The following is a 16917-nucleotide window of genomic DNA, read 5'->3' on the forward strand; positions in this document are numbered from 1 at the left end:
CGCCGCTACTAATTAATAGTTTTTGCCCGTAATTTGTTCATTTATAATTTTACAGCGCTTCTTATAGACTTATCTTTGTTTTAAAATATGACTCAAGTTTTTATTATTGCTTTTGTCTAAAGATTTCAATATTAGTTTTAGTTTTAAGATTGCGTCATTCTTTTAGGGAAACTTTACATATTCCTAGGCTATTTATTACAGAGACCCTATATGCCAGGGTATATAATACAAAGTAGAATGAAGTCTGTTTGTCTGATCCTTTATCTCGGTAAACAATGAACTTATTTACCTTTCCTATTTAGAGGTTTTTGGGGTATTTTTTTAATACTATAGAATTATCATATTTACTTTCTAAAATTATAATTCCTAAGGCAATTAGACACATTGCTATAAGGAAAGTATCTTTATAATCAAGACTTTAAATGTGTTTGTCCTTATTATTCTGAATACTGTATTCAATTCAAGAAACAAATTATACATTCATTAGTGTAAATTGATAAAATATTCTGAAAATTTCTTCATTATTAAAAATCTTTCACTCAAAGACTATTAATGTTGGTTATTTCTTTGATATGTAACGGAGTAATTATCAGCTATTTTATCTAATTTTTCATTGTAAAGTATTAGCACCGAACTTGGCCCCTTCTTACCCTTTCAATCTTTTATTCTTAGTCTATCTCTTTTTTCACTCTCTCCTTCTCACTTTTATATTTATCTCTCTCTTTCTGTATCTTTTATATATGTTTGTTTGTGTGTGCGTGTTTCTGTGTGTATGGCATATATTTCTGACAAACAGAAAAATGTATGTATATGTGCAACCCATACTAACCCATACACCAAGCTCAAAAACTATCTTTCATGTGGTGAGACAGAGAGAGAGAGAGAGAGAGAGAGTGGTACGTGAATACGTGGTTTGTGTGTGTGTCTCCGTGTGCCGTTGCAGCGCGTGTGCGTGTCTGTGTGTGAACGAATGAACTCGCGAACTTGGTACGAACGGAAAGTGAGCGACAACTATACGCTCCCCACGACTACGAACACTACAACGAGCATATTAGAGATAAACAGTGTCAAGAGGGAGAGAGAGAGAAAGAATAGGATATATAGGGACCCCTAGCGCATGATAATATATAGAATTGAGCAACCATACCCCCCACCTCCCCCCCCCATCCCCCATTCCTGAATTGATCCAACAATTTAGTACTCATCAAACCAGCGGTAATAGAACAGTGAATTTTGCAAAAATTTTGCACAAAATTAAGAGCAATTCTTATACCTTTTGGAGTCTTCATTTTTGTGTATTTTTGGCCTTTTAATTAAATATCTTAATATAAAGTGAGTACTAAAGTGCCTTGATAATTATTATTAAAAATTATAATATACTATATAAACATTGAGGTATATCTACCATAAGTGAGAAAGTTAAACAGTGCATATTATAATTAGAAGTGAATTATGACGGCTTGTCTGTCCGTCTGTCTGTCAGATTAATTAGTGAACTAAAGAGAAAAAGTGTTGTATGATCATAGTTGACAGTGTATAACATCTCTATAAACAAACATAGATTTATACAACTATAATTAAAGTTATTTTTATTTTGTGATCTTGCAATATTAAGATTTCTACCTAGTGATTCTATAAACATGTTTCAATATTCAGGCATTTGTCTTTATTTTTATTACAATACCTTCCAAAATATCATATTCACAAGTAACGCAGCAATAAAAAAGGCTATTTATTTTAATTAAATTATAAAAGTTTTATGGATATATTATATATCATTTATGTCATTCGATTAATTATAAAAGAATTGGCAAGTTATTGCTGTTCTTCAAAATTAATTAATTCTTGGAATATGACAATTCAAATAAATGGCAAATTTATATTTCAAACATTTAAGACTTTTGCATTTTAAAAATCGACCAAGAAACATAAAAATTAACATTTTTCTGTTTGTTTTAATTAGTTTGTTTGCAAAATTAATATTTCTGTTACTTATTAATATAACTTAAATGTTTAAAAAGTAGTCTTTGCTTTTAAAAAATCTGATAAATATAGAATTTACGTGAATTTGACAGATTGAAATAAGTATGTACGACTCAGGACCATAGTTATAGCGCAGCTGTGCTCCTAACTATCCTACTATTAATACCTTATATAAAATCAATTAAATTAACATAAATTTGAACATTTATCCTTACTTCTACAAATTTTAATAACAACATACCTACAATATTTGAAAATTTTAAATATATATATTAATAAAATTGATACTGAAATATGCTTTTAATCCTGGCGTATCATTAACCCTTTGATTTATAGTTCTTTGTCTAAAGGTCCTACTAAAATTACACCTATTTCACTTCTGTTGTCATGTGCCTGAGATTGAGGCAGGAGTTGCAATCTCTAACGCCTTTTATGAGAGGGATTTTATTACGTTTTTGTTTTAATGCGATCAAATTGTAAAATATTTAGTTTTTATAAAGTGTAATCCTATGAAAAAACTTAAAGTATAATAAAACAGGGACTATAATAAACATAAGTAGCATAGCAATAACAAAAAAGATCTTTGTGGGCATAACTAATGTTTAATCTAATTTAAACACTCACTTGACCGACAGATAAAAGAAAAGTTGAGACCAGGGTTGTAGAGAAGCTGCGCTTTAGAGTAGGGAGACAGATTATAGGGAGGCAAAATGGTAAAGATAGAAGGGGGGTTTGTGAAGTTTTTGCCTTTCCAATTAAAATGAATGTAAGCTGGTAAGAAAGTTTAGCTTATGATGCTAAAAATACAACAAAAACTATTTCATATTTGACAAGATACAAAAGTAGCAAGGAGATATACCCTACCTAAGCATTCAAGATGTTTTATACAACTTTTAATGAATGATAAAGGCTTATTGTATATTTAAAGATAACATTTAATGTTGCAAATTCCAAAACTTTTTAAATGACCATACAGAATCTGAATAACAGATCTTTGGACCCCCCCCCCCCCCCCCCTATTACCTACTGGAATACCATTTGTGGAGCGTGCATTTAACCCCCTCTCTAGGAATAAAAAATATGCTTGCGACAAAAAATTACTAATGTCATAAAAAAAATCCAGAAGAGACGTAATTCTCTTACTTACGAGCAGATTTTCATGCTAAAGCAAATAAGAAATGATTTTTAGATGATGTTTGATTCAAAGAATTTATATATATATTTCATATAGATTTAAAATCATATATGATTATTTTTTATTTCGGGCTTAACCTTTTTCTATGAATTACATTTTGCATATTCTTGATTTTAAAAAAGAAGTTATTTTAAAAGTTATTTATTATTGCGCTTCTAAGATCGTAAATTAAGCTTGCACGAAGATTCCTCTAATAATAAGGAATAATCTTGAATTCTTTTAAATATATAATAATATGCATTTCACTTTTTGTTAATAATGTGATTCCCAGGACAATTAGTAACGTTTAATTATCATAGCCTCTTATTATTACGTTTGAAGAATAATAAAATTTTGTAGGTATTTTAGTTAGTTTTTTTTTATAAGATATGATTCTAGGAGTAATCATTCTGTTAATCATAATATAAAAAAAACAGCTATGAATGTTTTTTCGACAATGGAAACTTTTATCAAAGTCCATTTTAACGCAAACCATTTTAATTGTATGTGAACACAATACATTCATGTTTGCTAGGGCAGGTTGTCTATAAAGTGTGCATGGTCTAGCGCTGTTGTCATAAATTTAGTGTATGGAATCCAAAAAAGACTCGAAGCCATAATGTAGATTATAAATCAAGTATTAGCTCTCTCTATAACTCTCTATATGCCTAAATTAGGCTGTCCCAAAATTCTGATTTTGTGATTCATTAAACAATGAAAAATAACTCTGAGATTATTGTTGCAAGTTTTTAATTGATCTTAGAGCCATGTTAAAAATATCTTTTTTGATGGATTCTTTAGTCTTTAACCCTACATGTTTCTATTAGACTGTCCCTAAATTATGTTTTTGGGATTAAGTAACAAAATCAAGAGAATAAAATCAACTTTTTTTTTTGGAAATTAGTGTCACCAATTAGATTTTTTTTATAAATAATTTAATAAAGAAACAATACAAAATATTTTATTCTCTAATTGTATCGGCACCGCGTCTCAAGTATTATATATTTTTGAATGTAGCTAATGTATAAGTAATATCTATTCTACATATGTACACGTGGTAAAAATGATATCTTTCTTTTATCAATATATTAAGAATTCTTAGTAGCAAAACAAATTTTATTAGGATTAAGACATTATATAATTAAGGTATATTTATCTAAATGTTTTTTTGCTATAAATATTACATTTTTTATTTGTACATATGGTGGATTTTAATAATAAAGCATCTATTTTAATGTTATTGATATTTCTGCGCTACTTATTTGCATAATTCTTCTTATTTATCATTTGCTTTTAGCAAAGAAAAATATTTAAATCCCATAGATCACAATTTTAAAACTCATGATATAAAAATTATTTATTTAAATAAATGATTAATATGATCCATGCAAATCTATAACTGTTTTTATTAATATGTTTTAATCTTTTTATTAGCAAGCTGTAAAAATAACTAGGAGTAATAATTAAATAGTATATCTATATTTAATCATAGATTTTATGTAGAAGCTAGGCTGTTAATTTTTTTTCTTTTAAATAACAAATTTACAATTGAAATCTTAAAAAAGAAAAGCTTAAGTATAGATTATGTTTGTTTGTTTATTTTCTTTATAAACAAGTAATTTTTATTTTTTTTGTCTCAAATTTACTGAGAAAGAAATTCCGGATAATTTTTTATACCTACAGTCTGACGTAAAAAATTACTAAAAATGCCCGAGTTATAGAGTTGCTGTGTTTCAAGAATATTAAGTAAGATTTACTTGTTATTAAGTTATCTTAAAATTTGTTTTGAAAGTTGGTAATTACCAATATTATTATGGTACTACGTTAAACCCTAGATACGTCAAACAGTAGATGCGACAAACGCTAGACAGACAAACAGTAGACAGACAAACCCTAGACACGACATACGCTAGATACGACAAACGCTAGAATGCGACAAACGCTAGAATATGACAAACGCTAGATTTTTTCTAAAGGCGACAAACAATAGATACGAAAAACGCTAGAATTAATCCTTATAAAAAAGTAAAAGGATGTTTGGTTGTCTATATATAAGGATCTCGCTAAATGCTGAACCGATTGGATTCTCCTTAACAGGGTAGCTTCTCATAGGTCCTGGGAAGGATTATAACTATTTTGGGGGAGGGTACCACCACCCTCCTCAGATATTTCGCCCCTAGAAGAAGTTACTCCCCCCCCCCAAAAAAAAAAATAATATTTTAAAATATACTAAAATAAAAAATGAAGTTGATGGGGGGGTCAAAGGTTTTATAAGAAAGTTTTCTTATTCGTTGGCTAAACAACTTTTGGCACTTTAATGAATTTGATTGGTTGGTTTAATAAGTTGAGTGTTCAAACGTTTCAACCACTAATTTTATGCTATAGGGGATGTACATTTTCGGCCATTATCTTATCCCTTTAGATCCCTGCATTGATAGTTATATAAATTTAGTATTTATGAACGAAAAAATCTTTGAATATTTTTTAAAGTTTAAATTCTAGCGTATGTCGCTTCTAATGTTTGTCGCACTTTAAAAATTCTACTGTTTGTCGCGAAATTGAAAATTCTACTGTGTGTCGGAGTCTAGTGTTTGACGCATCTATTGTTTGTCTGTCTAGCGTTTGACGCATCTACTGTTTGTCTGTCTAGCGTTTGTCGCATCTACTGTTTGACGTATCTAGTGTTTGACGTAGTACCATTATTATTAGTATTACAATCTGAAGGTATACATCGCAGATAAATTATAGGCGCGTGCACATCAATTTTCTAAGGGTAAGCGCAAAGTTCAATAAAATTATAACTTTAAAGGTTATGAAATCTATCTTGGGGTGTGATAACGAAAAAAAAACAATCTTAAATTACGTAGGGAGTCGTACACTTAAATATTTTTGTCTAAAAGGTGTAAATTTCATCCTTTGCCCCCCTTCCGCACACCCCTGATTATATCTGATACAGTGAGTAGACCTTCTTAAACATTTTTATAAATAAGATGGTATATGCCCCTTGAGTTGCAAAGTAAAAAAGGGCAATTATGTTCATATGTAGTACAGCAACAATATTTTGAAGGATCAATAATAACTAAGGATTATGATTACTAATGAACTGAGTATGGCGGACGAACGGACAAAATCTATTCGTAGAGTAGCATCAGAACTAAATTTTGTTTTTAATACTTATTCTAAAAAATACTTAATTTGTAAATACTAAGACAAAAACAGCATTAAACTTACCAACTAAAACTCTCTGATCCTTTTTAAATGTTGGGGCTTCTCTGTTCATATCGTGGATGCATAGGGCTTGTTATGTGGTACCCAGGGAGGGAAGGGGGAATGATACATAAATAAATCTATACCCTTTTCTTCCCCCAAATAATTATGACAGATAAAAAAAGAAAAAAATCAATCAGAATAATTGAAGAAAACATAAATATATCCTCCAATGTGGTATCCCTGTACGCCTGTTTGTACCCAAAGTATAGAATTCACATATAGTATCCAAGTATTAGCCCAGGGTATAAAAGTTTCGTCATGAATTATTAGCTGTTAACCGCTTAATTATATGATACCTACCCTATTATATACAACTAACTATCTCTCTCTCTTATTAGTAGCAAATCTACACTATCACTTACATTGGTTATCCGTCTTTCCGTATCGCTATGAGGAAGACGGAAAATTGTGGTGCACGGCTGCTATTTGAGATAGGATTGTTAAATTTCACTTAAAGATTTAGCAATAAGTCGTTATTTTGATAGCCATGGGCACTTTATTCAGTGCTATATGGTCTTTATAGATAATAGTCAATTATGTCATTTGAAAATGGCGCGTCGAACTTGTGTCACCAATGACCACTTCTGATAAATGTCATTGCTAATAGTCGACACTATCCGAATTTTAATGTTTTAATTTTCCAAATTTCGGTATATCCGAAGACAATTACTAATTATATAGTAGATGCGCTACTTACAATCTTCAAGATACTTTAAGATAAGGTTAAACTATAATCGATAAAAGGATATAAAATTAGTAGTAAACCTACTCTACACTATATGACTGGAAAACACGTATATTTTATCAATCAAAAAGCCAGTCTAATTCAGTTGATTAGTTTTATTTCTTAAAAATACAATAGTGATTTTTATGCTATCGAGCAAAATTCTTCCAAAATGGATAGCCTGATTAATTTGTTGTTCAAACTATCTTTTTTTCTAGTTTTAGGGTATTTTAAAAACGGGCTAGTGTTTAATTTTGATGTAATTACAATAAAGTAACATAATACCCGTCTGTGTATTTCCATAGAGGCCACGGATGAATGTTTTTTTTCTTATACTAAAGTAACAGGATGTCTGTATGTTTGTACCCCTAGATGCTAGGGATAAATCATGTTAAATAAAGTAAATAAGTATAGAGTTTGTATTTACTTGAAATTATTTGATAAAGTTAGATTTTAATCTTATATGTTAACAAGATACAATATAAGAAAGAGAATGAGATATAAAACATTGATTATAAGATATAAACACAATATAATAAAGTAGAAACACAGAAAGTATAATGGCCCTGTTAAACAATTGTGTTGTTATTATATCAACAAAAGTGTGTAGTTAAAATGCCAGTTTGATTGTCGAAATAATCTCAGAAAAGACAACTTTCTAATAAAGCCATTTGGTCGAAGTAAACATTGTGAAAAATACTTAAAAATAGCATATCGTTATCATTTCAGTAGCAACCATTTTTATTGCACATCGATATTAAACCAACAGAGAGATAGACAGATCGAAAGAAAGACAGCCGGAAAAATTGAAAGGAGAAAAGACAGATAGATAGACTTAAAATTATAATGAGTGGCAGACTTACGTATGTAAAAAAACGATCCTATAGAGTAGCTGCGCTCCTAAAAAGTTTAGTTTTGATTAGGAAGAAAAAAAAGAGATTGCGAGGGGAGATTAGAAAATCTTTTGTTTACAGCAAATACGACAAAATTTATGAAGTTAAGTCCCACGAAACTACTTAATAAATTGTTCATGATTAGCAACTAAATTTTAGAACTTTTCAACAAAACATATTCAGTGTTTATAATGTTTCAAAGAAAATAAGTTAGGCAGATTTTGTTAGTAGTATTTTATAGGGTGTTTCCTAAAGTAGAGACAGACATACAATAAATATAGAGTAGCTGCTGAGCTAAAATAATAAGAGGAGTGACCCTCTACTTTTATTTTTTTTTCTGAAGACGATTTCTTTTTGTAGGTAGGTGATAACCTCCCCTAAACATTTATGAACCATTCCTGGACATATGGCTATTAGCTTTGCAAAGGAGAACCATACCGGTTCAGCGGTTAGCGAGAGCCTTCACTTCAATACTTTTTATTTTTAGTTACAATGTACACACACATATACATAAAATTAACTTAACTTCATGAAAGAAGGAGTTATTAAATAAAATCTTATTTATAAAGAGACTGTGTAATAAGACATGAAATTGGTTCAGCAAGCATTGTAGATCTTTGTTAAAAATACAGTCTCTAACCTTCTTATCACGACGCAGATTCTCTTACCAAAACACACACAAAAATCTAAGACAAATATAAATTTTGATATTATAAGTATACATAAGAGACATAAGAGAAATTTACTGATTAAGTCGTACTATTTTCAATTTCTCTTTATAACAATTTTACAGCTTTTTATTATTTTTCTTAAGTTCTAAAATACCTCTACCTTAATGATGTTGATGCAAAACTTATGAACAAAATTAGATTGTTTAAACAAATCCCCAACAAAAGTCTTTTTTACCTAATATTTGTATTTTAAACATAAATTAATATTTAATAATTTAATTTTTATGCAATATCATGTTTGGTATTTGAAGGATACTTCACAATCAAACAAAATAAGGACATTCAAATCCATTAGTAGCAAAGCAATAAAAGTCGGTAGTTATTGACAAATTCAAAAGTTGGAAAGCTATTTTTTTCAATTAATGTTTAAAAATCCCCCAATTAACGAAAAAATTGCTTTAAATTTTCTAAGGTAACTTAGTCGAACAGACAGAGAATTAGGAATATATGTTGAAAAAAATTTCGCTTAAAAAAAGTGTACAACTGAATATTATCTATTATAAAATCAAAACATAATGGCAACGTTTTTTTTATCAAAAAAGAAAGTCAATTGTTTTATTTTAAAAATACAGAGGAACAAATATTTATCACAAGGTTTAAATATTGCAATAAATTCTCAGATTTTTTTTTATTTCTTTTGATAAAGATGTACTAAGTCGTAGAAAAATAGATTAAAGTCGTCAAACGGACAGACGGACGTCGTTCATTTAATTTACTATGAGATATCTTATACAATCAAAACAATGGCCTTAACATTAACTTTAACCTTTTAATCTCTTATTAATGTTTTTATTAGCGTAGCTACTGCATAGCCGCTGTCCATCTGAGTTATTAAGCAAAGATGTCTGTAGTTTTAAACTTTATTATCTAATAATGAATTCAAAATATAAAAAAACCTAAATGTCAAAATTAATTATGCTATCTTTGAAAATGTCCTATTCAGTAATAACTTTTGTTATTATTTATTTATCAAAAAAAGTTCTTGCTGCGCTCTCTATTTACACACTTGTTTTTGTCTATAGTCTCAGCATCTTTATTATTTTCTAAAATGAATGGTAATTATGTTAGCTTCAGTTTGAATTGACCAGCTAGGCATAATTCAACTTTTATTTTATCACGGGCTACTCTTTATTTTAGGTTTTACACCTTCTTCAGTATCCTTATAATAAAGTAACAGGATCTATGTTTGTCTGTCTGTGTGTACCGAAGGATATCGCTAACCGCTAAACCATCGGGCTCTCCTTAACAGGGCAGGTCCTGGGAAGGTTTATAACTATTTCGGGGGAGGGTACCACCACCCTCCCAAGAATAATCACAATTTAAAAAAAGGTATATATTTGAGAGACATCAACGCAACATAGGTAGGTATCGTAGAGACTTGAAAAAAACCATTCAAAGTGCCACTAGAGGCCTCTAGGGGCGTAGCCGCTAGTATAAAGAAAAGCAAGTAGGAATTAAAAGCTTTTTTTTTACTCTAAAAAACAACGTTAAACCTTTAATAATATTTAATATTATTTTTTTTACTACATACTAATATTGGTCAAAGTATGTAATCATTTTTAAAAGCGAAGCTTTTCTATAATTAGGGTCGGTCCGTCCGTCCGTACGTCCGTACGTCCGTACGTCCGTCCGTCCGTCCGTACGTCCGTAACGGATAGCTCTTTTCGTTAATTTAGGCATGTTATAATTGTCCTATCGATTTCAAATTTTGCATGGTGATTCCTTTAGTAGTTAGGTACGATTTAGAAAGCGTAGCAACTCTATAATCATTACCAAAATGTCCGTACGTCCATTTTAAACATGTTGATTTTTTAACTTTTTTAAATAGCTTTTTTCGTTAATTTAGGCATGTTATAATTGTCCTATCGATTTAAAATTTTGCATGGCGATTCCTGTAATAGTTAGGTACGATTTAGAAAGCGTAGCAACTCTATAATCATTACCAAAATGTCCGTACGTCCATTTTAAACATGTTGATTTTTTTACTTTTTTAAATAGCTTTTTTCGTTAATTTAGGCATGTTATAATTGTCCTATCGATTTCAAATTTTGCATGGTGATTCCTGTAATAGTTAGGTACGAGTTAGAAAGCGTAGCAACTCTATAATCATTACCAGAATGTCCGTACGTCCATTTTAAACATGTTGATTTTTTTTACATTTTTAACAACAAATTTGTATGTGACCTAATTATCTGATTGGTCTGATTTTTGGTATACTGATTCCTAGGATAACAAAGTACAATATTAAAAGCGAAGCAACTCTATAATCAAGTCCTAAAAATGTAAGTATGTCCATAATCATTGTCCTGTATCAAGCAGTTTTTCAACAAATTTACTTACAATTTTGCTTTGATTCTTATACATTCGCATTCTGATTATTCAGTTCTGACATTATACAAGTCTTAATGTCCGTTTGTCCTTCCATTTCAGAGCTTCGCTTTTATGGATGTTGTCATCCTTGTTTCATATGAAATAAAAGAAATATTTACACAATAAGATTTTATTAAAGTGATACTCGTTGATTTTTAATAATATTATTATAATGATTTACATGTTTCTACTTGGATTCCACCTTCTTACTGCAATCATGCTTCTTGTCTAAATCTATCCCTTGCAGAAACATACTTAAAAACTTAAATAGGTGAGCTTGCTCTGCTTGAAATGTGAAAATTCCTCCTTGTTTTTCATTGTGTAAATGAATGTATGAATAATGAGTCTGCATGCATTTCCACTAGCATATTGGTTTTTAATATTCGCCAAAGTGTAAAAATACAGAAAACGGAGTTATTTAATTTGAAGTAAAAAGGAAGAGTTTAACGAATTAAAATGCGTGTTTGATAATTTAAAATTCATGCGGACATGAATGCACATCTATTCAATGTTAGTACCTAAAATTGAATACTTTAATCTACATAGTCAGACTTAATACTTTTTAACTAGAACACGAATGTTAGTACAAAACAACATGCTAAGAAAAATATTACAAGAAAACTTATAATTTAAGAGTGATTTAGTAAATATAATGTTTTAATAATGACAGTTGCTGAAGTAAAAGCAATGATTTTCGAAGATATAACAACACCTAATAACAGTATACATGCCAAGCCGATGGATCTGTTGAAAAACGTTAGTGATAAACTGCATGTGAATTGGAAACTGCTACTCTAGACGGTAGTTAAGTTTTGTTATAATGTTCAAAAAAAGACTTTTTATAAACAGGAACACCTTGGCAAAATTTATAATGGAGTGGGGACAATAAAATAGATAGAAAAAAGAGTGTTAAGAAAGGGGAAAGAAGAGAATAGAAAGGGGTCTTTCTGTGTATCTCATTGGATGTGCATTCACCTCCGAAAAAAAACTGCGCAATCGCATAGTGTTTTTATTATTATTTAGAAAAAGACATCAAAAGTATAGAATTAAGATACTTTTTTCATATGATGTGAGAAGCAAAATGGAAGGGAAAAGGTTCATTGGGATTCAGTTGATTTTTTAGTTTCAAACACGTGCGGAAGTTAATGAACACCATCTCATTGTTTATTAATTAGCATGAAATTATTTTATTTGGAAGCAGGGTATGACCTATGGACCACCAGATTAGATAGGTGCATATATGTGTCTGTGTGGGTTGTGTGTGTTTGTATGTGTGTTTGTGTGTCTGTGTGTTTCAGGACATGATTTAAACTGATACATTAAATGTTATGTAATCAAGTAGTTTCATAAATTTAACAACATTTTTAAAAATTTTATTTTCTGAAGTTGTTCGGAGATTTGGTGTTGATATTGCCTTGGGGCTAGGGTCTGCGTATTTGATATCTTCTGCTTTAGCTAGCCATCAAATATATTTATGAAACTTACATTACAATACATTTGATGAAATGTCTTTGAATCGTACGAATATACCATAACTTTACAAGTATCTTGGTGACGTTTGATCACTTAACAGTGTTCTAAATGTTATACTACTACCATGTGGGTAAAATTTTGATGGGGGGGGGGGGGGGTATACTTCAACCCTTATGACGTCCCTGGATTTATTATTTAAACTGTATTGCTAGAAATTACATTGTTTATGACAAAATGAATGAAAAACAGAATATTAAAAGCTAGTATAAGATCTCTAAACGAGGAAAGCTATTTTTTAGGTTAAAATTTTTATAGAATTGAACATACAAAGATTTGATTAAAAATACTTAATAGAAAATTAAGGTAAATTTCTGTGTGTAAAAAAGAAAACTTAAGCAAAAAAAGGAAAAGTAATCTGATATCTAATAATATTCCAGGCAAAAACTATCTTACAATACCACTAAAAATACTACAACATATTTTTTTACAGTTTTGAAGTAGGAACAAACTATTTTTAACTGAAAACTGATTACACAAAATAATAAAATTTTTGCGGAGATTCTCAATAAATCACTAAATAATAAGATAAATGAATTTAAAACATGTAAATATATAATGAAGATAGATCAACGGATCAACAGAAAAATTAACCTTGTTATTTAATTATTTCAAACGGTATCCTTTTAAGTATTCAAATCGTATTTTTTTCTACTAACATTTTTTCATTCAGTTTTGTGTGAGGATTTAAAACAATAAGGTTGTATATAATAGGACACAATAGGGCTGCAGGTATAAATCATGCCAAGGAATATACCTGTTCAAACTTAGAACATATTGTGTCGACATCTGATCTCTATAATTTATGTCTATCCTATTAAAAAAGTAGCACATCTTTTTGTCTTTCTGTAAAGATATTTCTAAGCACTAAACAATTAGAGTGCTACAATCAAGAAAAAGCTTGGCATTGATCCCGGGAAAGTTTTCGGCCATTTTCTGCACCCTCTTCCTTCAATCACCTATCCCAAATATGCTAGTTTCAACAATGTAGTGTTAACTAAAGTTTGTCAGTGTAGAAGAATCTGCATTTACCAGGGTGTTATAGGGCACTTGACCGTAAATTATAATAGTACCCAAAATTAAATTACAACAGGGACATTTTTTTCATCATTGGGGATGTACAAAAATATTATGTCTTATCCCTTAAGGCCCTGGTATTAACTAACTGCAACAATTAGGTTAAATCAATAAATTACAATTACAGTTTCTCAGAAAGTATGTTTAATTTTTAGTGGCGCAGCTTCTATACAAGGATTTGCGCCACTACATCATAGGAAGAAAGGTAAGAATACAGTGTAATTCTTTTTCTTGCCATTTCAATTCAGTTTTTAATGCATAACTTAACAAAAATATTTTATGAAATTTAACACTATTATGTTTTTTATTGAAATTTCAATGTTTTGAAAACATTTTAATTTACTGCGTTTTACCGTGTCCGTTTTCTCTTTTGTTTTCATCAATTGTTGGATATATTATGAATCAAGCAAAATATTAAGAGATATAATATTTGATTGAAGAAAAGAAGATACTCGATATTTTTTAACCTTTCATATGTTAAGCTTATCTTTATAAAAAATCGTTGCTTTATAATAGGACTAGCGGCTTTGCCCCTAGCCTCTAGAGGCTTTGCCCCAAGAGGTTATTTAAAAAAATAAAATAAAAAAATAGAAATTAAGTATTTCTGATGCTACCATTTATTTTTGATTAGTTTCCCCAGAAAACAATTATTTTTTTTTTGGGGGGGGGGGATTTTCATTTTTGGGGGGCGTTAGGGGTGTCCCATCCCCCAAAAAATAGCTTTAAACCACCACAGGACCAATAGGTATATACCCTGAAGAGTAGAATCCGATCGGTTCAGTGGTTACCGAGATCTTAAGCTTCAGACGGACAGACATCAAGCTACTTTGTATTATAGATATCTTCCTCTTATTACACACTACACGTCATTTATACTTTACAATAATGCTATGTATAACAAACAAACAATATATCAAAGAGTAGCCCCGCTGTCAAAAATGCATTTTTGTTGATAATCTTTTGAGTGACAATTGGCACGTTCCCTTGTTCAATACCTTCATTATTTTACCTTAAATATATGAAAATAATATGCATTAATAATAGTGAAGATTTTCTACATTTATGGATGTTTCTACAGTTTGTGCACAACGTATAGCTGTGATCAGTAATTTAGTTATTTTAGAATATTCCCACCGAGTTAAAACTTTGTATATAGATTTGTATAATTATATGTCTATGTTGTGTTCAAGTCTCTACGTAAACAAATTTTGATTTTTTTGTGATTTCTCCCGGGAGGGTGGTGGTACCCTCCCCCAAAATAGATATAAACCTTCACAGGAACTTTGAGATGCTATCCTGTTAAGGAGAATCCGATCGGTTCAGCGGTTAGCGAGATCCTTCGATACAGACATTCGATATTTTAGATATTCGATGCACTCTTCATTTTGTAACTTTTAAGTCTGATTTTCGCTGTAATGTAAGTTGTCATCTATGTTTTTGCATACTAATAATAATAATTTTGAAGGTGCATAGTTTGTGAGGATCTTAAATTATCGGCAAAAAAACAAAATGTCCAGAGTATATTAATTTAGAATACATTAAAGTTCTTGCAGTGAAGTTCTGTACAGTACTGCTATAATTGAATTAAAATATTATCATTAATAAATTTTGTAAATCTACAAAAAGTTAAGGTAATTATAAAGACAAATGAATTATTATCAGACATGTAGCTTTGTAAGAAGAGCAAGGAGACAGACCCTAGAATAAGAAGCAGGTAGAGTCTCCAAATTAATCCATAGAGAAAACTAACAACATGGTGAAACAAGAACAAGAGAAGAGCTTGACAGCTCCGCTAACCCTACCGACCGCCAGTGGCCGCAAAGCGCGCAAGGCATCGCGCACCGGAGCCGCAGGACGGCTGAACATTGTCCGCGCCCAGATTAGACTTCCAAATGACATTGAAGAGGACGGTGGCAATAGTTCTGGCAGCACTGAAAGCGGTAGGTCAGCCACCAACAGCGCTGCAGGTAGCGCACACGCTGGAAAAGGTGGCGACTACAGTGGCGGTGATAATAGCCAAATTACCAGTGAATCATCTGGTGGCGGTGGAGTTAAAGGCGGCTATGACGGCGGTGGAAGTGCCGCTTCTAGTGCCGGCAGCACTCCTGGACGGCTGAAAACTGGAACTGCAAAGTCAGTTGCTTCTATGGTTCGAAGGTAGGCAAAAAATTTAAAATCTTTAAGAATGTAATGTGAAAAAAATATTTATCTAAATTTTTAAAAACTTTTACACTTAAAACAATTATTGATAATATGTCACCTATTACCACAGAGTGGTGCAGAAGGGGGGGTTAACCATTCGCCTGGCAAAATAAAGAGGGGTGATACACCTTTAAGTGTCCACTCTCTTTTGTTCTAACGTTAAGGAGCTTCGCTTTTATAAATGTCGTCATCCCTATTTTCTAATAATTTGATAGAAACTGACTATTTCGATGTAAAATGTATGGCATGGTGTATGCCCTATGGTCAATTTGTCAAGTTATGATTATTGTATTTCTTTTGGTTGAAGATATTTGTTATTGCTGCACCCCAACACCAGGGAAATAGGGATAGGCCAATAAACAAATAAATAAATTTCCTCTAAATTATTGTAAAATTCAAATTTTTGTAGCCCTAAAATATTCAGGGAAAAAAGGGCGACATATTTATTTATTTTTATTTATTCCCCTATACTTACCCCCCTGAATACCTTTCTTGTCATTCAAACTGGGTGTGGTAACAAAATAGTAGAAACATTCAAAGCATCTAATCTTCTAGTAGTTGCAGTAAAGCAGCAGAAAAATAAACAACATTCTAATTATATTGTTTTAACAAAAGTTTTATTTAGAATATTTATAACCCCTTCCCTCTGTACATCCTTGCAAGGTTTTGCTTGCCCTAGTGCAAGGTATAGTAGATACAGGTTCAGAGATAGGACAATAGATGATCAATTATTATTCCACTAATTTACGTGGGAAAAATTCTTCTTTTGGCTGCCTATAATTATTAATTTGTTAGAAATGTAGACGATTCTATTAGCTATTTGTTTTCTTCTCTCCTTCGAGATGAGACTTTTTGCCAGGAAAAAAGGGATTTGTACATGAATTTCACTATCAGGATGAGGTAAACCCTTGGATCATGGAAAGAAAACAAAGTAGCGGGTTTCGTCGTATTTTCACAGTAGCT

At 30.7% G+C, this 16917-nt stretch overlaps 1 protein-coding gene across 1 annotated transcript in view; it reads left to right on the forward strand.

Moving 5' to 3' along the window:
• The first annotated feature begins 1200 nt into the window (after positions 1 to 1200).
• Positions 1201 to 16917, forward strand: part of LOC145330748 (uncharacterized) — a 270794-nt gene continuing 255077 nt past the window's right edge. The window contains exons 1-2 of the mRNA XM_080175414.1: positions 1201 to 1656; positions 15415 to 15909. Coding sequence (XP_080031540.1) covers positions 15506 to 15909 — 404 coding nt within the window. The 5' untranslated portion in view covers positions 1201 to 1656; positions 15415 to 15505. The remainder of the gene's footprint in view (positions 1657 to 15414; positions 15910 to 16917) is intronic.

Source organism: Acartia tonsa, chromosome 10 (assembly GCF_053477335.1).
Source record: "Acartia tonsa isolate MP-2025a chromosome 10, ASM5347733v1, whole genome shotgun sequence".
In the NCBI taxonomy this organism is placed as follows: Eukaryota; Metazoa; Arthropoda; class Copepoda; order Calanoida; family Acartiidae; genus Acartia; species Acartia tonsa.